We start from the raw sequence: 26,195 nt of genomic DNA, 5'->3' as shown, positions 1-26,195 counted from the left end.
TTTTCATTAAAGGTTATTATAAAATATTGAATAGTAGTTCCGTGTACTATACAGAAGAAATTTTTTAAAATCTGTTTTTATATATAGTGGCTAACATTTTTCAAACTCCCAGATTTATCCCTTCCCACCCTCTTTCCCCAGGTAACCATAAGATTGTTTACTATATTGGGATCTGTTTCTGTTTTGTAGATGAGATCATTAGTGTCCTCATTTTCCTTTTTCTTTTTTTTTTTTTTTTTTTAGATTCCACATATGAGTGTATGATACCATATGGTATTTTTCTTTGTCTTTTGGCTTACTTCACTTAGAATGACAATCTCTAGGTCCATTGATGTTGCTGCAAATGGCATTGTTTGTTTTCTTTTTATGACTGAATAGTATTCCATTGTGTAAATATACCTCAACTTCTTTATCCAATCATCTGTTGATGGACATTTAGATTGCTTCCATGTCTTGGCTATTGTATATGGTGCTGCTGTGAACATTGGGGTGCATGTATCTTTTTGAATTAGAGTTCCCTCCAGATATATACCAAGCAGTGGGATTGCTGGATCACATGGTAATTTTTTAGTCTATTTTTAGTTTTTTGAGGAATCTCCATACCATTTTCCATAATGGCGGCACCAGACTACATTCCCCCAGCAGTGTAGGTGGGTTCCCTTTTCTGCACACCCTCTCCAGCATTTATTGTTAGTGGACTTTTTAATGTTGGCCATTCTGAGTGGTGTGAGGTGATACCTCATTGTAGTTTTGATTTGCATTTCTCTGAGAACTTCTTAAATATAACTTTTCAGTGGCACATCACATTCTTTTAACTGTAATAGTGCTCAATAACCGTATACTCATAAACATACATCTACTATAAGATCCAGCTATTCAATTTCCAGATATTTAACCAAAAACTTGTACATCAACATTCAGTGCAGCCATATTCACAGTAGGTCCAAATTAGAACCATCCCAAATGTCTTACCAATGTAGGTGAACAGATTTTTAAAAAATTGGGACACATCCACACAATGGAATATTGTTCAACAATAAAGAATAAACCACTTGCATTCCTGAAACTGTGTATGAATCTCAAAAGCATTAGGCTGAGATAAAGAACCTAGACATAAAAAGAATACATACTATATCCATACTATATGAATGTATGTTTAATGCAAACTAATTTAGAGTGACAGAAAACAGTGGTTGTTTGGGCCGGGGTGGAGGGAAAGATGGCCTGCAAAGGGACATGAGGAATCTTTTGATTGTGATGAAATGCTTTGTATCTTGATGGTATAGGTAGTTTCTAGGGTGGACAGAGTTGTCAAAACTCATTGATTATATATTTTAAATCTATGTAGTTTATTTTACATAAATTTTTCCTCAATAGAGTTAATAAGGAAGGGGATCCAGTCAGAATCTAAACAAAACAGTACATAGTTTTGTTTTGTTTTTAATACACATAATAAATGCCAGTAAGGACTTGAAAGCCATTCTGGAAACCATGAGCATGAATCTTTTTCTAACCCTTCTGGGTAAAATTTATTTATTTGTGCTTCCATTGTACTCTGAAAACTTAATTGTTTTTACTGCTTAAATATTTTTATTCATACTTTTCTCTCCTGAACTGTGAATTATTTATCTTTGTATTGTCCAAACCTACCTCAGTATGTGAAGCATCATAGATATCCCTGAAACAGTCAGAATCGATGCTATTTTGGCCCCAGGTCTTAAAATACTTTAGTTAAACTGAGTATGTAATTTATATCATTAATCAGTAGTTTAAGGAACTATTACTCCTATTAAATAAGATTTAATTTAGATTACAGATGAGCTAAAGAAAACTTTAATTTTACTGTATAAATCTACCTGTTATTATGGATTCATAATTTATAGATCTTAGGTGAATATGCTTATGTTTATCATGAACATTTAATTTCTGTGAAGTTTTATTTAAACCTCCTTTCTCATTTTTCCTCCATCTGTTTCTCTAGAGAGGTACATATTCTCTTCTCTGTGCTTCCATAACACCCTATAAAAAAAAACTGTATTGAAGCTTTTATTCTGTTTACTGTTCTATCTTCCTCACTGAAATAGAAACTCTATAAAAGTAAGGCCTTCTTGTACTCCTGTTTATATCCACTTTGCCTGACATAAAGGCTAATTTAATATTAATAAGTATGTGTTCTATAATTGAATGTGTCATTTTTCCTTGGGTAAATTGAGTAATTTTTATTTCTCGCACTTATCTTCATTATTGGCTTTCTATACATTTAAAAAAATTTTTAGTGGTAACCCATATATATCTTTAACTTATCAGAGTTTACCATCAAATATTATATCACATATAGTTTAATAATCTTTATAACTGTGTACTTCCAATTCCACTGTCCCATCCTTTGTGCCATATAGTCATATATTTCGTTTTTACATATGTTAGAGGCCCTGCAATATATTGTTGTTATTTATACTTTAGACAGTCAGTTATTTTTAAAAACAGGAGAAAAACTTTTTATATTTACTTTGATTTTTATCATTTTTACTCTCCCTCATTTCTTTGGGTAGATTCAAATTTTTGTCTAGTACTGTACACTTTCTGCCTGAAAAAAATTTGGTTAACAAGCTTTTTTTTTTCTTTTAATACTTCAGAGGTGTTTTTACATTGTTTTCTAGCTTGCATAGTTTTAGATGAGAATTCTGCTGTATTATAGTTTTGCTATTCCAAATATTAATTTTCCCCCACTCTGGCTGCCTGTAAAAGATTCTCTCTCTTTTTTTTTTTTTTTTTTAATTTTTCAGCAGCTTGGCTATTTGGTCTGTTTCTGTTTTGTTTTCTTTGCTGGAGGGTAAAGGTGGTCCCTAAACTTTTTAGATTTGTAGCATGATGTCTTTCATTATTTTTGGAAAATTCTCAGCTGTTAACTCTTTAAATATCTCTTCTACCCTGTTCTCAATTGCTTCTCTTTCTGAGATTCCAATTACACCTATGTTAGATCATTTGCTATTTTCTCTCAGTTCTTAGGTTCTTTGGGGTTTCCCCCCCTCTTTTTGTCTTTTTTTGTTTTAATTTTTATTGTTTCTATTGATCTACAAGTTCACTGAGTCTCTGGTTTTATGAGTCTACTGTTCAGCCTTTTGAAATAATTCTTCATCTTTGATATTATCTTTCATTTCTGGCATCTCCATTTAACTCTTACAGTTGCCGTTTCTCTGCAAAATTCCACATCTGTTCATGGATTTTTAAAGTCTGTTAATTCTAACATCTGGGTCACCTGTGAGTCTCATTCTGATGATTGATTTATCTCTTGACTGTGGGTTAGTTTTTTTCCTGTTTTTAAAATTCATCTCTTAATTTTTTATCAAATGCTGGACATTGTTTGTAGAAAAATGGTAGAGATTAACAATATTTAATCACTATAAATAAGCACACTTCCTTTTATTTCAGGCAGCTAGTAAGGGGTGTACTTCCAGCCAATCTAGTCATAAGTTGAGCTGGGTTCACGTTTTGCTTTTGATAACTTTATTTCAGTGCTGTAGTTTTCAAAACTTTAATACTGGGCTGTTCTTATTCTGTGCTTAGAGTAAGGGTGCTGGAGAACTCTTTATGGTGTTCCTGCTTTCTCTTCAGCCTTTAGCCATTCATGCATGCCTGTACCACAAGGAGATTCTCTCCATACTCTGGTTCCTCTCCCCAAAATAGAGTGCTATTGACAAGCACTATGCAGAACATCCATCACTATTGTTTTTTAGTCTATAAAGGAAAAGCCCATTTCTAAAAATTTTGGTGCTAAGTAGAAAAAAAAAATTCAGAGATAGATTAATTAGGAAAGAAGCTGTAATTTTCCTTTGGTTATACCCATATCATAGTTGCTACATGTGACTAGATAATTAAATAAATAAATAATTAAAACCATATATTGATTAAATAATTAAATGTCTTATATTATTAAGTAATTAATGTCCTTTATTAATCATATCTGAGATATGTTATTGTTAGTAAACTGAAAACTGTAAAAGTACTGTAAGAGGTATAAAATCTAAATATATATTTAAGGCTTACTTAATGTCAAATACTCTTTTTTTTTAATAGGAAGATATTTCACGTTGTTTATGTAGAGGAGTGTGTTAGTTTCCTAGTGCTCCTGTAACAAAGTACCACAAACGTAAAGCAACAAAATGTCTTAAAACAACAGAGTGGCTTAAAACAATAGAAATTTATTATTTTACGGTTGTGGAGGCTGTATCCAAAATCAAGTATCAGTAGGACCATGCTCCCTTTAAACCTGTAAGCAAAGAGGCACCCCCCCTCCCCTTTTTTTTCCCTGGCTCTTCCAAGCTTCTGGTGTCCTCAGAAATTCTTGTAGCAGCAAATTCCAGTGTCTGCTGCCTTCATTCACATGACTGTCTTCCCCTTTTGTGTTTTCATCTCTTCACATGGCATTCTCTCTGCATCTCTCTTTTCTTTTTATAAGAATACCAGCTATATTGGACCCTACTCCATACTCATCTTAACTGATCTCTCTGCAGTGACCCTATTTCCAAATAAAGTCTGAAGTACTGGAAGTTAGAATTTGAACATAAATTTTGGGGAGACACAGTTCAGTAAACAGGAATGATCATGTCTGTGCCTCAAAAGCATACTCCTATATCACTAGCATTATTTCAAACAGGTAAAGATACTAAACTAATGAACCTAAAAGGCAGGCTAAGAATGTACTCACTAGTAAACCTCTGTGTCATACATTTGTGTTTTAAATTTATAGGAAGAATTTTGATATTTGATTCCTTTTCAATTTAGGCAAATTTAAAGATAGCCAGTAATGTTTCTAAAAATCACATTTTAATGAAAATGTTTACAAACTCCATCCTGTTTACTCCTCATTTGGAGCATTATTCTTGCAAAATTCTGGTAAACTAAGAAATTCAATCATTTCCTTAACTCAGCAATGGTATAGTTTGGGGATTTTCGATAATATTTTTCATTTAGCTTTCTAAGACATCTGAATTTCACATGTGACTGGCATTCAGTGAAAACTTAATGGGCTTTTTGAAGATTCAAATCTAGGATTCTATTCTCAGTTATAGCTTAGTATTGACTAAAAAGTCTCAGAATAGTTTTCTTGTCCCTGCATTTAAAATGAATCTAATTTATGTTGCTTATTGTTTTTAAATCCTTGCTAGGTATATGTTACACATTTTCAAATCTTATTATAATGAAGTATTTGTTTTTAGAGGTTAAAAAGTGGCATAATAGTGGAGTTTGAAGGGGAAAAAATGATGAATGTGATTAAAATAAATTTTATTGTGGCATCTTTGTAATGCCATCACTTTTTTCCAAGCTAGTAAGGACTTAAGTTATAATTGTTTTGACTTTAAACATCTATTCTGAACCACCTTTCTGTTCACTAAGAAAAAGCACATCAAAAATTATTATTTCTAGACAGTATAATCTTTCGGAGCTCAGCTTTCCAGCTTAGCTTGTAAAAAGAATTTTTATTTGCCATCAGTCTTTGTAGTTTCTAGTAATATTTACTTGGGAAAAATAAAGATAGTACCTGAATTATATAGAAAGCTGAAGCAGCAAAATTCAACACATTAAAAAAAAACCCTACACAGCATATAAGTAATCCTGTGTGCACAACATGGACAAAGTAGAAATTGAAGTTGTGTCAAGCAAAAAAGAAGTTCAGCAGTATTGTGCTCCTGCTCCCCCCTCCCCCCTTTTCCAGACTGGAATTTGACATCAACAGAGGCTAAGAGGCTTTCTTACGGTCAAACTTTACAAAACTCCAAATTTAAAGACCTTGTTATAGTTATTTCATAAGTCATTACCTCAGTGATAATTAGTTTTTAAATATTAAAAGCTTCTACTTTACCTACTTGAAATTCTTAAGTTTAACATGTCAAATTTTAGGTAACAAAGAAATCTAATTCCTACTCCAACTACCAGGACTAGTCCTAGGATTTCATTGTTAAATGTTTTTTCCATTTGGGTTTGCATCTTTGGTATGTCTACAATTTGTTTACTCAAAGAAGAAAGTCTTACCTTCTGTTGGAAATAAATCTTCTCATTTTCTTTTCTTTAGCCTTAATTAGCTATATTGAATTTTAATTACAGTATGAGATACTGAAAGTGATTGGGAAAAAAATGCATCTAATACTAGGTCTGACAGTGAAGAGGGTGAAAAAGTGAGGAAGATTGTATCTGATGTCATCTTTTTTTCTCTGTGAAGTAGGAAGCATGGTTTTTGTTAAGAGTACAGAAATTGGAAAAGGGAGGGGCTTTAAAAGTTTTGACTATTTGGATGGGTCATGGTGGGTAGTGTGACAGGAATGTGTGAAAAGATGTGCAGCATAGTTTAAAGGCTTGTCTTTGCTTATAAGGCCTATAATTTTTACAAAGTTAAAGATTGTACAATTGGTTCATTCTTTGCTGTGGTTCTAATTATTGTTAGTTAAAACACATTTTCTCAAAGATTTGGAAATTTCTCACTATCAAAATGGATCTCAGTGAGCGGATGTGTGACTCTTCATGAGTTTTGATATGGATATGAAAATTGTGTTATTGTACTGTGCCTTTTTAATCTCTTAACCAGTTATATGTGTAATAGGTTTTGTCTAAAAACTTCTCTCTATTTAGCAGGCATTTTGGACAGCTGCTGTTTAATGTAGATTGGTCTTAGTATTTAAATTCATGGATACCCTAAAAAGATATTTGGGGGGTAAGATACCAAAGGACTTCCCAGAAATGAATCTTTAAAAAAGATTCTTGATTGACACCAAGACAGTGTTATTGTCTTTTTGAACAAAATGGCAAAGGTATTTCAATATACCTTTTTTGTATTTAATGAGGGAACACTGAATTAGAATTCAGATTTCCCAAGTTTTAGTTCTGAATGCTAGTATTTAATTATCATGATTTCTTTAAGCAAAGTCTGAGTTGAAACATGAGAAAAAAGAAATATGATTTAAAATTTATCTTTTTAATTTACTTATTATTTCTAAAGTACATTTACAGTAAAAGTCATTTGTATCTATCTGCTCAGTGCCGTAGCTTTAATTTGGCTATTGGTAACCCTGGAAAACCTTTGTAGCTCTGTGCTGCATACCATCTTATTAATGCCAAACACTCTAGCACTTACTGTAATGTGTGTGTGCAGCCTGTGCAGAGCCAGCATCATTAATTAACAATTGCAGCGTGTTTGTGCAGGATGCTCTTACACAAAACATAGTGAAGCAGTGCACAAATCCATGACAGTGTAACATGTTAAAGATGAACTCTTTAAGTCACTAAAACTTCTTTGAAAACACAAAAGGTATTCATTCAGTAGTATCTCCACAACATGTAATTTTCTCATGTTTCTCAGTGTTAATTTTTAACAAAATTTAGATGAAAGCTTATTAGTGTGATCAGCTCCTGCAGTTTATTCCTCTTGTATAGATACAGTTTTCTAAGGTGCTACCTCATAATCATCACCACAGAAACCACTCCTGATGTCACAAAGGATTATTACTTCTGGTGGGAAATAAGTAGTTTGAGCAGATGGATGCATAAGGAATGAAGATCTTATTATTACACAAACGATTAGAGGGTGAGAGGAAAATATATAAAGTATATATGTAGGCATAATTCTTTTAAAATAGGTTTCTAAAATTTGTGTTTGCTACTGAGAATTTCTGAGAAGAAATATGAAAAAGGTGATATTTAAACTGCAAAAGTAGAAGGTAGCATGAAAATTGTAGACTTTTAGATTGTAAAAATAGATTAGTATTAAAAAAATTAATTTTAGATAAAATTTGCTATTGCAGATTGTGGGCAATAGCATCCATCATCACGCTGCTTCCCCAAGTTTCCTCCTTAGTCATGTCAAAGATTTAAGCCTTCTAAATTCTCTTTTTTGTTGAAAGCTGGCAATGATAAAAATGATATTTAAAAAATAATGTGTTTGCTGATATTTTTATATAATGTTATTATATAACATCAGCATGAATATTAAAAAGTTCCAAATTGTGCCTATCCAGTCATATTATTACATAGGCTTGATAGTCATTTTCTACTAGCTATTTGGCTCTTTTTCCATTTTTTTTCAAATTCTAGTATCTATGTATGCATCCATTTATCTCTCTTTCTCTCTCCCCATCCTTAATTTCAACTGTTACTTTTTCCCTGTAAATGCTGTATACTCTTGATACTAAGTTAACTGTCATTGAGAGTACAGAAAAATCAACTATCAGCAAAGACCTGCTCCTGTATATTCTGGAATAGGTTAAACCTCACTCATCAGATTTAAAAATCAAATAATATGCCAGTGGTAGTGAAGAGGTGAAGCCATAGGAACTCACACCTGCTGGAGGGAATGAACACTGGCTTTGGACACCTGTTTATCATTATCTAAAAAAGTGGAAGATGTACAGATTCTATGAACCAACAGTATCATTTATGTGCTATAAATAATAGCCCAAACCTAAAAACAACCCAAGTAATAGCAAAAGGATAGACAAATAATTATGATGTGTTCACACAAGGAATATTAGACAGCATTTTAAACATCACCTTTTTCATATTTCTTCTCAGAAATTCTCAGTGGCAAATACAAATTTTAGAAACCTATTTTTAAAGAATTATGCTTATCTATTTAAAAAATATATAAAATATATTTATATATTTTCCTCTCACCCTTTAATTATTTGTATAATAATAAGACCTTCATTCCTTATGCATCCATCTGCTCAAACTACTTATTTCCCACCAGAAGTAATAATCCTTTGTGACATCTGCTTCCTGCTCTTGGCTATTGAAGAGTAATGTCTCATTAGATTTAAAGTTCTGCTCTTAGTGTGAAAAAAGATCATACTTGTACTGGAAACTACTTTTTGTGACAGGCCATCATTAAAGAATGTATGTAGCAGGGCTTAAAGAGTTGGTGGGGCTGCACTTTCTCCAGTGGTTGCATACCTCATAATTATGAAAAATAAAGGTATAAATTATATTTCTAGAGGGACAACTCAGTGTTCTTTACAAGTTAGAAGTTACTTATTATGAGAAGTGTTAAAAATGAGCCTACATTTAGAGGTATGAAAGTTTAGGATAAGGAACCTTTTAGAAATTATTTTTAAGTAAACAGTGTCATTTTACTATCATAAACATAAAGCTATAAAGAGCTACCTTTACTATGGAAAAAAAATTCATATGGACTTGTGCATTAACAGATATTCTAATATGTATTTTAAATAATTTGTAAGATGCCTTTAAAAGCTTACTGGTTTTAGTAGAGTAAAAGAACACAGCATCATTTATTTCTTTGCATCTTCAGATTATTTAAAATATTTTAATAAAATTCTCTTCAACTCAGGTCTATTGCTATATGTGCTTTGCTTTTCTTCTCAGATTCGGTAATAATGTAATTTTCAATGTACAGATTGAGTTTATGCTCAGCAGCCAACTCTTGGTAACACATAGCATTGTGGTAGACAGTCCAAACAGGGCAGGGCAGGAGGGGGGAACAGAAGAAAGAAAGGAAGCAAAGGAAGGGAAGAAAAATACTGTGGCTCTGAAACACAAATAGGTAATTTGCCTTTCAATTTTAGTTATGTTCTTATTTATTGCATTAATAGATTTGGTGAAAAAAGTTTTTGAGTAAGTTTTTATTAAATTTATTGAATTGATTTTTTGAATATTGAATAGCTGAGTGTTGACAGGAAACCAACTTAGCTTTCTAAGCATACACAATTTATATTTTAAAGGCCTGTATTTACTCAGCAGTTAGAATAAGAAACTATTTCAACTTTACAATTTAGGGATGGAATATACTATAAATGTATAGTATTGAAGGTCTGAACATTCAGATTTGTAATCCCAATATTCAGTTTTTTCTGACATCATCCGCATGCAAATTGCCAACAATTTACATTTATGTTATTGGAAAAGAAAACCCTAGAAATCAGGTTTTTAAATGAGATCTGACCAGTGTACTTGCTGGCTCATTTGACTAGCTACCTGGACTTAAGAATTTTCTGTCATCTCATTAGCTATTTAGCATAGGGTCCTTTTCTGCATCTATGTAACAGTATAAAAAAGCTAAGTGGACATGGAGCAAAACTTCAGTGAACAAAACTATTTTGTTTCATTTTAGTACGAATTTCCTTAAAATTTTTCAAAATTACGAAGCTCGTATTTATAAGGCCTTGCTATATAAGTGGTGTGTGTGGGTGTGTGTGTGTGTGTATCTATCACAAGAAATGATGTCTGTTGTTTCATTTGCTAATATGATTTGGCAACAATGATAAGGATAGGACCTTAGTTTCACTTCTTTTATTAGGAAAATGAAAATCTTTCATTACTAACTAACTGCATGGCTGTAATTCCTTTGTCAGCCATTTCTTTTACTGACCCTTTTGTTAGGCTTCTGTAGCTGCACTGTCCAGTATGGCAGCCACTAGCCAGATTTGGCTGTTGAGCAGCTGAGTGTGGCTAGTCCAAACAGACATGTAACTTGGAATTCAAAGATTGATTAAAAAGAAGGGAATGTAGAATATTTCATTAATAGTTTGTATATTGATGGTGTGTTGGGATGATCATATTTTTGTTTTATTGGGCTGAGTAAAATACATTACTAAAGTTAATTTGTTACCTTTTTAATGTTTTTAATGTGGCTACTAGTAAATTTAAATTACATATATGGCTCACATTTGTGGCTCTCATATTTCTTTTGGACAGCACTCGTACTTTTATGTAAGGAAGTCAGATTTAGAAAGATAATATTCTTTCTTTCATCTCTTTCCAGGCCTATATCTAAGGGTTAGAAAGTATTTTCAAGCTATTTATATGTTGCAGCAGTTAAATGACATCTGTTCTATGTAATGTAGATGTATATGTAACAGAAAGTATGTTTGACTATCATTAGACCACTGGTTGTGATGTTGAAGTGTATTGATGTACTCTTGAATGGAGAGGATAAGGAGAGAGAAAACACAAACTACTCAGAATTGAAAAAGAAGAACATTATGGACTATAGGAAATACCGTTAAAGAGACCCTAGTACTAATCTTTAGGAATTACACATTGTGACCAAGAATTATACTGTCCTGCAGATGCTTGTCTTTGATAATAGTTGACTTTGAAACCATTGACAGAATGATATATTTACTTGCTTCAAACTGAGAAAATTCCAATAGAATATTAGTTCCTATTTTTTTTCTCTTACACAGAGTTGTCATTTGTGAAAGAGAAGGCAAAAAATTTCATGTCATAGTCATAAACTTTAGGACACAGAGAAGTTCTTTAAGCTTCTATTTGATACCAATGAGAATAATCTTTTTTCTCCTAAAAAATGATTGTCTCTTTTCCCCATCCCACCCCCATTACCATGTTTGTTTGTTTTGTTTTGTTTTTTCCAAAAAGACATTTAATGCCCTGCTTAGATTTATTTTCTACTTACTCACTAAATAAGAAATAATTCTGTTATGTTTTGTATTGAAATTGTAAGGTACATTTCTTTTTTCTTTTATTTTTAATTTAACTCTTTGTTTTACAGATGAGGGCAGAAGTGCAGTTGACCAAGCAGGTGGTGCACAGATTGTAATTGACCATTTAAGGTCACTGTGCAGTATAACAGATCCCGCCAATGAGAAGCTCTTGACTGTCTTTTGTGGCATGCTGGTGAACTATAGCAATGAGAATGGTAAACAAAATTGAAAACTTGCTTTATCTCTGGGGGAAAAATTAAAAATCATCATTATAATAGTACAAAAAATTTGGAAAAATTATGAACAAAGCATTCATAAGTAGCATATAAAATTAGTAGTTAGCCAACATTAAATTACAATGTTTCAAAAATACAAAATGGTCTAATTTAAATGGAACTAATTGTTGAAAGATTGTCCATGTTAATACCAAAAACAAGAAACAACATAATGTTATGGTCTAAGATTTCTTGCTACGAATATTTTTAAAATAAACAATGTTAAAATATCTTATGTTTATTACTTTCTATTAATACCAGGGGCAGCTTTAAAACATAAATACTGTCTATATTATTAAAATTATTTTATCTAGATACTAGTTTTACTTGTAACAATAAAAAATTTTAATGAAATCTGGCCTTAGAAAAATAAAGTTCAAAGCAATTGCAGATACCTGATTTTAGAATTTTAATAAATACATGTAACAGAAGTTTCTTTTTTCTGTAAAACATTCTTAGAGCTCAGCAACAAATGACATGTCAATTTCAGATAGTCTATATGGTTGTTAATTAAATGAACATAAATTCATTTACTGTACTTTTAAATGTCACAAAAAATTCATCCATTTATCATCTTATATGAATTACTGAATGGTTCAAACACTCAAATTCTGGTAGGTTCCTAGAATGTAACATTAATGAGGTCTTTCTGTGGTTTGTTTCATAATGGCATTTTAAGTTATGATCTTTGACAGAGATAACTTTATTTGTATACTGAACATGTAATAGTATTGTTCATGTATTCTAGAAACACATGGCCCTTTAGGTATATTTTTATTTTTTCATGAGTCCAAAGAAATTATTCTCAATAGTTAAAAATAAGTAAATAAATATTGGTGACAAATGGCTACTGGCATTTGGCCTTGGTGTTAGTTACTGTAACAGCAGATGGTAGGGACTTTAGCCCTGCCCCATTGAAAGGGGAGAGCTGCTACTCTCCTCTAGCCAGTTGTTTCTGTGTGGCAATTTGGCCAAATACTGCCAGATCTTTAACTTTGGGGATAGGAGGAAGCTAGAAATCTAGCTTTTCATGTGACATCTGTTTTTTAAATGTTTGATTACATTTGCTTTTTTAGCACTGTAAAAGCTAGACAGAATGTGTACTCAGGTCACATCCTTTCCAAGAAATACCAGTTTTAAACCTCTGAATTAAAATTATCAGTTATAATAATAAAAAAAGTATTCTTATTTATCAAATGGCTTACCTGTTAAACTTGAGCAAATAACAAATGGTAGTTTTTATAGGATCAGTTACCTCTATTTTTCTTGCCCTCTGGTGGAATCATTTTTGAAGAGAATGTGTCCTAAATATAAATAGGAGGAACAGAAACACGGTATCTGGGTAACCTACAAAATGAATAGCTAGTTCCTAAATAATTGAAACTTGATCATGATATATGGGTATTTGAATTGCATTCAGAAATCATTGGCCAGTTGTTCATGTCACTTCCTTTCCCTTCAGCTACATTTTGGTTTGGACACCTGAGAAAGTGGGACAAGAGTTGAGTGGGAAGAAGGTTTAGAAAGATAAATGAAAGAAACTAGTCATGCAGTTACTGTAGCAGCTCTGGATATAAAAGAATTAGTCTCGTTATGCATCTAAACCATTTCTTTATCCTTTGAGGAAGCTGTTGTTCAAAAATCGGTACGAAAACATATCAAATGGCAAAATGGTCTTCAAAACCATTACTAATTCTAATCCAAAAGAGATTGTGATTGAGTCTCTATAATAGGATATCACACTGTGTAGGGAAGTGTTCTGAGAAGGTAATGTTAACAATGTGCAGAGTGCACAGTCTAAATGCATAATACATTTCTTTTGTAAGATTAGGTTTTTCCCCTGGTGTGCAAGTATTCACAAGAAATAACTTAGATACTTTGGAAAGCTTTATTAACTTTTCTCAGAACATTATTGGAGCAGTGGTCGTTTTGTTCCATTATTCTAAAAGCTGCAATTTAATACAGCTTTCAAAACTTTTTAGATAAAATAGAAGTAAAGTTATGTTTAGTATTTTAAGGAAGAAATGCCAAACTTGTAACTATCTTCTTTCCTTTGCTTCCGTTTATGTTTGTCTATCATGGGGATCATAGTTTGTGAAGTGGTTCTTTTTGTCCATGATGCTCTTTGACTTAAATTGTACCCTCTTTTGTTTTGCATAATTATTAAGTATCTTTGTTGTTGTGTCGGTTATTTACTTACTCTTTTCTTTAAAATAAGTGTTTACAGACTTTCCAACTTAATTTTAGATCTCCTTGGCTAACTTCAGATATTTGGTATTGATCCTATCCACCCAGATGAGTCACTGAAGACAAGAAAACAGCAGAGCTTTTGAAACTCAGGAGGCACTTTTTGTTAGCACTGATAAATGAAAATTCCTTTTCATGTGTATTTACTATTGAATTTCAATATACAGGTCTCTGCTAGTTTCTGAGTAGAGCAGTTGAGTGATAACTAACTCCCTGTTACTCTAGCCAAGAAATTAACTCTCCCCTTGGGCCCAGTAGCTTAAGCCTCATTCATAGTTAAGGGATTACTTTATAGCTTCATAGATAAAATTTTTTTAAATATAAAGATAAGAAAGTACTGAAAATGGTCACCAAGACTCACCAACATGGTTTCTCTAGTAAGAACTTTTGTACATTGTTTATTAGTCCTAAAAGTGGATTGACACCAGACTGAGACTAAGGATACCTTGATTCCTGTCCATATAATGGAAAACTCTGAGCATATCCAATTTTGAATCCATTAAATAAGAAATCTGGTTTCCTAAACAGAAGCAAGACAGGTATATAATGAAAACACTTACTCAGTAAAGGCATATTTCTATCCTTTGATAAAACTATATAAAACTCAAGGTTCATGAGTTTTGAAATTTTAAAACCAGCTCAGAATTTTTAAGCTGTGAGCCGGGTATATTCTTTTGTTTCCCCATTGGTAAAGCAATTAAAACTTTTTACACTCAGACAAGTAAGAGTGGAATATTTGAATAGAAAAAGTTATAATTGCTTAACTAGAGAAGTTGTATCAATTATATTGCTAAATAAAATCATGTTTAAATAGAATAAGATAAAACTTTTTGTTTAGTAAAGGTCATTGCATATTTATCCTTTTGGGGAAAATCATACCTGTTTTTCCCATGGGAAAAGAGAACTCTTCAGTTCTGTGGCCCTCCAAAATAGTCCAAGTATTTGACAGTTGTGGTTAGAGAAAAGTGTGTTGACAGTTTGACATTCAGTTTGAGGAAATGTGAAGTTCCTGTATTTTTTTTATGTAGTTACTACTTTAAAGTTTTAGTTATTCTGTAAACAAGGAACTCAAACATTACTGTAGATGTTTTTATCTCATTAGTTTCTTGGGTATTCTTTTTCCTAGCTTTGGTTACCCAGTGCCAAAACATTGCAGTGAAGACTGAAAATTTTGTTCAGATATTCAACTGTTTTCAAATATAACACCATTTTAGCATATAATAGGAGTTTGGAAAATATTAATTGATTGACTTTTCTGGATGCTTAGTATTGTCTAAGAATGTTTTATTAACAAAATCTATACTTGGAAGAAAAATATGTTCCTGGAATGCATTTTCTTCATTAAACAAGTTAGAAGCATTATAAACTCTTGCCCTCTGTATTAGTTTATATTTGCTGTTCACATACATGGTGATAGGAGAAAGTGGTATTGAAAACACAATGATAGTAATAGTACCAAATCTGTGGTTAAAAATTTACCATAGGTAATCTACAGACTTGATAAATCTGTGTATGTATACTTGTAAGTTGATTGCAGTTTGAATAGAAACAAACCAGTAATCTAAAGTAAAGCACTGGAATAATTTAATACCTTGTTGAGGAATCTATTGATGGTCACCATTTTTACTATATTATAAGTAACCATGATTAATCAGTATGTATCTCCTGGAAAACTCTGTAATTGAGAGTTTAATTCTTTCTTAATATACCTGTGCTAGAAGCAGAAAATACAGGGGAAAATCTATTATAATGCTAAAGAAAATTATTAATGAATGATGATAAGCATTAAAGCAGGCTAAAATTACTTGTTTTACGTAAGCTATGCCATGAGGGGAAAAAGTGAAGGAAACAGAAATGCCATCAGGAAAGGAAAAATTCATTTCCTTCTAAAATAACTAATGTAATATACACAGTCTATGGCTGGTTTCTTCATGTGACCTATGTAATATATACATATATTTGTATATGTATATATGATTTTTATAAATAGAGCTGATTCTTCTGTGATATTTTAATACCTCCTTGTTATTGAAAGACTAATTTCTCTCTTTTTTGTGGTTCCTGAAATCTCTCTGGGATACTCTCATGATAATTCTTACCTTTGTGGCCTCATGGACCTATGCTAACTAAACTATGGTTGAAGGAAGTCCATCTGTGCTACTTAGGAAGTGCAACACACAGAGCATGTTATTGGAGCATAACAATTGAATTTAAGTATTAAGCCAAGTACTTAAATTCAGTTGTTTAAAAAAAGCCTGTAAAATATTTTCTCTAATTTAAAGGTCACTTAGTATGCAATTCGTTTTAGCTGCTACTTTCATTTCAACCATGGCAACAGTTTCACAATTCTCATAATACTGTTCATTTTCCCAGCTAACTCAGCCCAATGACTTGGCTTACTTGAATTTTCTTTATACTTAAAATAGGAATAGTAGAAATTAATAAGGAAGAATCCTGATTAAAAACTAAAAAAGCATTTTGGCCTGAGCTACTTGTTTATGTGTTGGCATTACTTTATTATAGGTAAGGAAAAAATACTTCCTAGATGTGGAATGTGTAGAAAATGATTAGGTTTGCATGAGTGAAGAACTATTTCCAAAGTTGACTTACTCTGAGTATAAGCTAATTAATAATTCCATATATTTCCTAAATACTAAAAGCTTTTCCCGTAACTTTAGGGGAGAAAACAAAACAAAATTAAAAATGTAAAATTATATCTTTGCAATTTATTGTCTTTTTTCAGTAATAATATTAATTTTCCTACATAGTATTTTCATTGTATTTTCTGTTCATTTTTCTGTTTATAAAGGCATAGAAGATGTACTTTTACGATTGTATCTTTTGAAGCCTGGTTTGTCAAATTAAAGTACTCTATAGTATGTCGAACAAAGTGTGTTGAAGATTTATTGTGCCACTGAAAAGCTTTTAGGCTTTAAAAAAAATAACATTGGAATTCTTTATTTATTAACTGTTGTTCTCTTTGTAAAAAATTTCTGAATTTTTACTGCTTGTCCAGCAGAGCTTTGTAATCAGTCTGAAGCAGGTTGCATTCATGAAGTTCTGCTACAAATGTCATTTTAAACAAATTGTTTTACTGATGAACAGAGCAGTTAATTATTCTTGTGCCTCCTGCTAATTCTGCCTATGAAATTTGACCAATTATTGAGGTTAGCTTTTCATCATAATCCTTCTAAACAATTACTATAATAATGCTGTTATTTAATGGACAGGCTAAGAACTTGGTTTTTAGTAGAGGTGTACCAAATGCACATTTTGGTTTAATTCCATATGGTCCAGTATTGGCATTGATATTCAGCTTTGGCCATTATGGAATGAACTTCTGAATCCAAGAATCAGAAATTTTATCACACACAAAAAATGGAATTGTTCTTACAGTTTTTTTGTCAATGATTTAAACTTTGGCAGGATAATACAAAAATAATACTTTTTGCAGCATTTTCAGCTTTTAGATTGCTTTTATAATAGTGCATTTAGCATTGTGATACTAAATAGATAACAAATTTTAACTGCAGGCAGTGGAGTAACAAAGTATGTTTGGGGTTCCTCATTCTCTAACATGTTTTTCTTTATTTGCTTTATGTCTGGATTGACGGTAACTATCATAGATGTTATTGAATATTATTTTTGAGATTTTCCTTATAGTGAAAATTTGAGGTGGCAGAGTTGGCTTTCTGATTTTAACTCATCCTCACAAGATGTAAAGAATTCTTAAATTGGACTTTTTGTTGAACCAGTCATGGCCTGAATGGAATGAAATAACTAAAAATCAACAACAGCTTCTAACATGTATTTTATTTTTTTATTGTAAATTCTAAAGAGAATAGATAATCTAATCTCTATTATTCTGCCTTGATTTAATTTTTACATTTGTATAGCTTTCATCATTAGTTATTGCCACATTTTAATATTGCAATATAAATATTCATTTATATTTCAGCTGATATAATTTCAACATATGAAACACATCAGGAGACTTTGTACGTGGAATGCTTACCTATATTTGAAAATGAATATTTATATAGTGACAGTAAAACTGAAAGACCAGGCCTTGTTTTTATTATTGATGTTACTATAACAGTTGAAATATGATGATATCAAACACCTGATTATTGCCTATGCACAAGTTTGTAGGTACCAGAAATGACATTGAAGTGAGCAATCAGGTATTGTTTGGCCTTTAAGAGCTGAGACCAAAGCCATAGATAAATAATGGATTTTGGACAAATATCAATGCATCTTTAATTTAGGTCACTTAAAATATTCATTCAGAGAGAAATTCAGGGCAGAAAACTATGATGTGTAATCAACTTGTATAAAAATTAGTAACCCAGTTTTCTAACTTCCAGTAAAATTCTGTTAACAAACTGCCTATATTTTATTTACTGAAAAAAAATTTTAATTAAATAATGTTTTAAGAATTGTTACTGGCTAGAAGTCAGAAATCTTTGGGTTATGTAGATATTTCCTGTTAACACAGTCTGTGTGTTGCAAATAACTTCCATGTAATTATAAAGTATAAAAACTTAATCATAGAAATGTTCCCAGGTAACTAGTAATGCTTATTTTTGGTTTTGTGGGGTTTTTTGGTTGTTGTTAAAGCCAGTAAATCCTTTTGCAAAGCAAAAAATTTTTATGCTTTTAAACACATGTTTGTAAGATAGACATGTTGTCATGTAAATTAACCTGGTATTTAGCTTAATTTACTATACAAAAATATAGGCCTTAAATTTATACTTAGATGTATATGTAGATGTGGCCTTTCTCTCAGCAATGGCGCATGACTGGGTTTATTTCTCCCAACAAGAGCTACTTAAGCAACAGCTGGCAGTAGTTCTCTTCTAAAAAAACACAAAAAACAAAAGGCCACAAGAAACCAATTTTAACCTGTAAGAGACCAGTTTCTTTCTGCGATGAAAGCCTAGAGTTTTCTTTAATCAGAGTTGATGTATCTGTGGAAATCTTTGTAGCAGTATTTATTATAACAAGAGTTGATCTATAATAAATAATTTAACCTGGAGTGAGTCTAGGGAAAAAGTTATCTGCTAGATTAGGACATAATCATTCTAGATGTCATTGGATTGAGAATAGTAAATGGATAAGCTTCTTACGAATAGTAAGAGTTTTCTCTTGTGACTTGCTCTAGGGGGTTTTGGTTGTTGCTGTTTTTACATTATACTCGTGTAATTTTGTCATTTAACTCTAGAACTTTTACAGAAGGGAAATTTTGCTCTGTAGAGACTCTCTTATTTTCAGAACCCAGAAAAACTTTTGAACTCTCTTTTCCATTTTTTGTTAACTTTTAGAAAGAAAAAAAAAGTATTGTTTTTAAACCTCCAGTATTTTCGATACTAATGAATCTTGGTTCTCTTTATTTTCCTTTGAAATTGCTATTTGTCACTGAAATGTATAACCTGGGGTGTCAATTACAGGGGTAATCTGGGTGCAAAACATCTAATGCACGTTTTGTGTAAAGAGGGCTTTCAAAATAAATTCATTTTAAACAATTGTAATTTTTAGTTTCTTATGTTCAGCACTAGATTTTAGAATAAAAATTCCTCACTTTCCTGATCAGTCAACAAAAAGGTACTAAGTAACTGAAAAGGAAGTCTTGTACCTGCACAGTGTGTATGTATAGAGTTTTTAAACACAAACCATCCTCTTGGTTGCTGTATTTAAGTCAGTTTGCTATTCAACATTATAATAGAGTTGTAACTTGCTTCAACTTGCAAGTTCTACTTCACTTTTACATCCTTTCTAATGTTTAATTTTTATATATTTTTTTGAAATATAGATGTTCTATTAGACAAGGGTAATTTTCTTCAGTCTTCATTATGCCCAGATGATCCTTATACAGTTTGTATTAAAACTTCTCATCAAGATTTATATCCTCTTGTTTTTATTGTTTCAACTGTACATAGTTTATTTGACTGTAGATGGGGTTTTTATGCAAGTCTGTGAATAGAAATATTGTGTTCTTTATAGTATGAATAATATACACACCGTATATACATTACTGCTGTAGAGACTGTGTTGTGAATTGTTTTGACACAGTTTCGTCATTAAGTCCTATTTACCAATAAGCTTAATAACCTTATAGCATTGTGTATGAGGGCCTTTTCTTAGGAATAAGATAAACATGTTATAATCTTAAGAAACCTATTCTTTTTAGTAGTTGATCAACAGAACTTCAGTTGAGTTACTGGAATTCTTGGCATATTTTTCTGGACCTGTGATCTATCTGTACCAATGTTTTAAACATTAAACTTAAAACTCAGGGGGAAAAAGGTTCTTCAACTTGAGATCTTCTCTCCAGATCTCCATTCTTTGGAGTTTCCATGAGTGGGACCTGAAGAACTTGGAACCATTGAAATTCAAATGTAGGTAGGTAAGTGTTCACACCAGCGCATGCGTTGATTGCCTTATATCTCTTTGTATATGCATCTGTATTGCACCCCCTCAGTGCCTTTCTTCCTCTTCCTCCCCATAGATCATGCAGGGCCTGTGTCATCTTGATATGTAATTTTGTAATTCTGTATTTTGGTCAGTATTTGTCTGTGATGTGCATCAGGAGCAGTTTTTCAAAGTCTTCAGACATTTATGACATTGTGCTGTCTCAAGACTGTCTTTCTCACATAAGTGTTTGCTCTGTATGGGCCTGGGTTGCATTTTTTGTGGATTGTGTTTGTTGAGCTCTGATAAACATTCCCTTGGAGTTGCTGGTACTTACTGAAGGATGCAAAGTCTCAGTCTTGCATTATGTCACTTACTCTCTCAAATGTATCTAGAGAATGTGAACTCTTCCTGATTTTAAGAATTTCTTCCAGTTAGTCTTTGATTTTAAAGTCATGTTCCTGATAACATTCATAATAGCATGAGTGTCAGCTACTACCCTTTGAAGTCCATTCAGTTTTCTTTGGGCATTAAGAAAAAGTGATTAAACTTAATCATTTGCTTCCAGCAATAAGAATTGATACTAATTTATTGCACACAAACTTAACCCCCGAAAAAACTATTTATTGATAACATACTAAGTTGTAACGAAATAAGCAACAGATTTAATCATGGAATAGTCTCCTAAGCTTAAGTAGAATTTTTACTCAAATAAGCAAAATGAAATGTTTAGGTGCTTAAATTTGCTTGAAATATCTGAGAACCAAAATCTAGGATTCCTACCATGCTTTCTGACTTTAATTTTTTCTGTTATCACATCTGCCAAGCATATCATTGATTTTCAGAATCTCTTTTCTATTTTTTTTTTTTCCCAATTCCTATAAAAGTTAGGTAATCCATTGGCAGTGGTTCTTAAACTTTTACTCTCAGGGCTCTGTTAGATGCTTAAAAATTACTGAAGATCTCAAAGAACATTTGTATATATATAGATTATATCTATCAGTATTTACTGTATTAGAAATCAAAATGGAGACAATTTTAAAAATTATTTAGTCTTGCATTTTAAAATAATAAAAACCCATAAATAACATATTTTTATGAAAAATAACTTCTCAAAGTTAAAAAAAATTGCTGAGGAGAATAGCATTTATTGTACTGTGGGTGTGTGACGGTGAGGAATATCAACAACTAATAAAGTTGGGTGCCACTGACTGGTTTAATGTTAAAGCTCCAGCAGTTTTACCCACTGATGTTTTTTGTACCATCAGTGCAAGTGTCAATACAAATCAAATCTTGGTATTTTTATGAAAGTAGTTTTGACCTAGTGGTCCTCTGACTGCACTTTGGGAACCACGTTCTAGGATGCCTGTTTATCTTGAAATGAAAACTTGTATCAACCTGTTTAGGTTTTTTTTCCTCTTCTGGGCCTTCATTATCAAAGGAGAATGACTTGCTTTGCAGTTGGTATGAGCAGATTTTAGAGTTATCTGAGTATAATTTTTGTTTTAGTTAGCATCATAGAAATGGATATAAAAGAAAGCACCCATGTGGTCCAAAATGATTTCTGTCCATTGGATAACTATATATTTTTCTCTTTACTTGTGTGTGGTATGTGTGTTGTATGTGAGTATACAAATAATTTGGCTCCTGGGTAGCTTGATAACACATTTTCATGAAGCAATGTGATTTTCATGAATTAGGACAATTCACACCATATTCCATGGAGCTATGCTACTTTTTCTCCTGATCTACCACAGTTTCAAATATTGCTGCTTCAATTTGTAAGCCAAAGATTTTATGAAACTCTGCAATATTTCTCAACTTTTTTGTCCCTCTTTTCCCTGGAACCAAAATTCATAATATTGTAAAAGTGGTCCAAGAAAGTAGTAGAGATACCAAGTTAAGAGAACGTGAAGAACGTCACCTTCTACGTGGCATTCTCCTGTTGAGTTATCTCCTTCATAAAAGTTGTTATTCCTCTGATGTCCCTGGACTGTTGGGTTTTTATTGTTTGCACCAACAGTACTGAGGGGGTGTGTGATGCTTACATATATGCAGACATATAGTGGAGTTTGACTCACACTCAATGCATGCGCTAGTGCTCACGCTTACGTACCTGAAATTTAATGATTCAGCAGCTCTGCAGTATTTGAAGAGGTAGTCAAAATGAATAAATTGAAAAGATGAAAGTTAAAAATACTGCTAAGAACAAGGATCTGCAGAGGTGATTCAATAATAAGGAGCTCTACTGGTAAGTAATCAAAATAATTTTTCACTTGGAAAGCTTCTTGGTGCATGATCATTAAAAATACTATAACCATAATACAAATATTCTGCCAATACAACACATAGGTATAATACTGTAACAGGTGTAATGCTATAGGTATAACAAGCAATTTGCCTCTAAGTATAGCAAATCATTCATTAATGACTGAAGGGTATAGTTTGAAAAAGATGTTTAACATCAAAAGCATAAAAACAAATCATTTAGCTGAATATATTACATTCTTTGATTTCTCTCACTTTTTAGGTCAGACTTCATAATTCCATTGCAAAATTTGAAATTGTTTTAGACTGTTTGTACTCTAAGTGTAAACTTTACTTTTTCTCCAACCTGTTTTCTATTCTTGTTTTGGTAATAGACCCCTTTCTAGTATAGATGGGCCCCCACAACTGAACCAGATAATATCTGTAATTATCAGTTTTCAGGGCCAATAAGCCTCTGTTGTCTTATCTTTTTATACTTCACTCTAAAAGCAGGAAAAATTAACAAGGACCACCAGGCAAGTAATCAGTTGGCATGTGAGACAGCTCAACCTTGCCTTTATGTTCTTTCTGATAATCACCCAGCCACCTCCTCATCTATAGGTTAAGAACTATGAAGAGTGGTAAAGAGATTAGTAGGCAACTCTGTCAAGGGAAGCATGCCATGAGGAGAATGTGTTTTATAAGAAACAGATTTTTATCTTCAGATTCCCAATAAGTCACTTAACTTGGAGAAAATCATGAGCTTGAAAACTGCATACATTTTAAAAGAAAATTCTTGAAAGCATTCCTGCATCTTTGGATGACTCAGTTATCAACAGTGATAGCGTTTTGCATAGACATGTATTTCTGTCTTCTTAGCTTATTCTGAGAGGCAATGCTTTTGGTCTTCGTTTAGGTTTGCTTACCTTCAACTCTGCTGTGGGTATTCAGTGATCGTTCATGAAGAGCCATTTTGGAGGCCAAAGCATATGAATAGTTTAAAGCCAGTTAGGTTCTCAGAATATGAAGGCAGGCGATGATGACAAAGCCATGTTGACCTCGTTTGCTTCACCTCTGAAGCCAAGTTTTCCTTTCTTTACTAAGATGATTGTCATTTTAAATAGAACTTTGCAAAGAAAAGTATTTTAAGTAACCCATTTTTTTCCTTCTTAAAGCTACTTTCCATCCTAGCAGCCATCGAAGAACCCTCTGCTACAAGTAAACAGTAATTTGTGTGTATTGCGCACTTTTCCATTATGATGAGGCAGCTGGACTTTAGGGATTCTAAGATTCTTATCTTATCTCTTGGTCTTTATTAAACTTGCTTTTTTTCCTTATGCTTTTCATATACTCTGTGATTTCCTGTAATGTAAATGTTACTTTGTCTAACCTCTAAACTTAAAAACCAGTGCTAACATTTAATTATTTATACATTTTAAAGCCTACTGTATATAGTTATAAGACCTTATTTAAAAAAAAGTTTTGACATATTATTTGAATTATTTTCATTTCTAAATTTTTTTAATCATTGAAAAGGTTTAAAATTCAACTCTTCTGAACTAATGTCTTAAAACATTTTCAAGATAATTATATGACTGGATTTAATCTTGCTTTATTGTAATTGAAATAGTATTGAGTTTGCAATAGGGAAAATAAGAGGTATTTTCTTCTTACTAACGTCCATTTAATACATAAACACTTTTGTTGTTGTTGTTTTTACAGATTCCCTTCAAGCTCAGCTTATCAACATGGGTGTTATTCCTACCTTAGTTAAATTACTGGGCATCCACTGCGAAAATGCAGCTCTTACAGAAATGTGTCTTGTTGCATTTGGCAATTTAGCAGAACTTGGTAAGTCCTTGTTGTGAATCAAACATATAATTAACTTACTACTGTGCTTATAATAAATTTTCCTTTAGATGTTAACAACCTGGAAATCCATTTAGATTATATTAGTTTATTTTTTTTTAGCATTGTAGATACTTGCTTCAATGTTTAAAAAAAATGTAGTATTGTTTACAGTTGGAGCTACTTTGCTTCCCTGATTATTTTATGTATTAACATTTAAGGTTTAAACTTGTATACTATTTTATAGAATTGAATGTTTTAAATGATCTCCACTTTAGTATTCTTATATGAGGGCTAGGGCTGGTCTTAAAATCAAATATTGTATTTCTGGGGCAAAAATAGAGGACTTCATAATTTATTACATTCTGTATAAATTATTGGCTTCTCATTTGAAAAGAATCTAGCAGACTACAGTTCTTCCCCTTCATTTTACAAAATCCCTAAAAATGATAGAAGAATTTTTCATAGGAATATATTTGTTAAGGATTTTTTTTTAATATGAGAAATTCTTGAAAATCAGAAGGCAGACAAAAACAGACCAGTGCTGGTAACACAGCCCAGTCCTAACAGAAAAGGGGACTGATGAGCTCAGCACCCCCATCTCTTTTCCCTGTTTCGTTTTTCTCTATGTCATGTATATTACTCTTTCTTCTTTTTCTCCTCCCTCCCCATGATTCTTGATAGAATGTTACAACTCCTGGTCTGAATCCACCCTGCAACCATGTTCGTAAATTGTTCATTATGAGGATAATCAAATCAAATGATATTTCATCATTGCTAAAATAACTATAACAAACAAGTAAATCAATTCTATTAATTACCCCCATTTTATAAATAAATAAACAGAAGCACCAGGATTCTAACTTTCGTTTTCCTAACTGAAAGCTCTTGTCCTTACACACTCGTTAAAATCTTGATTTCAGTACCTAACTTGAAGTCAAAGCAGAAGTAAAGGGAATAGGGATTATTTATCAAAGTTAATTTTTAAAATTCATTTTTATTCAGTGGGTCATCTCCTGGTATTTGTGAATGTTTTCTTATCGTCTCTCCTCTTCTGCTTTTCTCCTTTTTCATACTGTCATTATTTCTATCATTCAAGTAAGACCAAGAGTGAAAGAACATTCAGTTACTGTTTCACAAGTTATTTTCCATTATTAAAATGGAATGTAGGAGTTTGTGCTTAGGATAGTTTGTAGAAATAAAAAAAATCATGTTATACTCCCTGGTAATGTTATAACCTTTGTAACAGAAACAAACACCATTTAATATAAGTTTCCTGTGTTAAGGAATCAGGATTTGTTTGGGAGATTACATACACCACCTCAATTCAGCCCTGTCTCCATGGGCTATCATAAAAGCTGAATATGCACCCAGTTTAGTTTAGCCCTATTTGATACTCTTTACCCAGCTGTTTCTGCCCTTATCCCATATGGAGGGGGGAAAAAAGGATGAAAGAGAAATATTTCTTTATTGCCAAGATTTTTAGAGTATGTCATGAATCTGTTATGCTCATATAATAGCTAGGTTATACATCAACACTGAAATAGAACATGTATGCCCCAAAATACTTTTTCTCTTTTCAGTGTGGGCTTTATTGCCCATGAGTTAATAAATCACCTAGTATTATTTTATTGACACAGGTAAAGATCAGGATCATATCACATACTTCTTAGTATGGCATATCACTAAATGCTAGAGTTATTACTTTTTGTCA

General features: G+C 32.1%; 1 protein-coding gene across 7 annotated transcripts in view; it reads left to right on the top strand.

Annotated features, from left to right (window-relative positions):
- RAP1GDS1 (Rap1 GTPase-GDP dissociation stimulator 1) overlaps window positions 1–26,195 on the top strand; it is a 125,337-nt gene that overhangs the window by 66,997 nt on the left and 32,145 nt on the right. For 3 of the 7 annotated variants that reach the window (XM_072940141.1, XM_072940152.1, XM_072940133.1), the window contains exons 5-6: window positions 11,522–11,668; window positions 24,356–24,484. In XM_072940141.1, the coding sequence (XP_072796242.1) occupies window positions 11,522–11,668; window positions 24,356–24,484 (276 nt within the window). Of the gene's footprint in view, window positions 1–7,509; window positions 7,580–8,662; window positions 8,966–11,521; window positions 11,669–24,355; window positions 24,485–26,195 lie in introns of those variants that run through there. The other 4 variants (XM_072940160.1, XM_072940156.1, XM_072940168.1 and 1 more) reach the window with 3 other exon arrangements.

This window comes from Vicugna pacos, chromosome 2, assembly GCF_048564905.1.
Source record: "Vicugna pacos chromosome 2, VicPac4, whole genome shotgun sequence".
NCBI classification, from domain to species: Eukaryota; Metazoa; Chordata; class Mammalia; order Artiodactyla; family Camelidae; genus Vicugna; species Vicugna pacos.
This window is presented reverse-complemented; position numbering and strand designations above follow the sequence as displayed.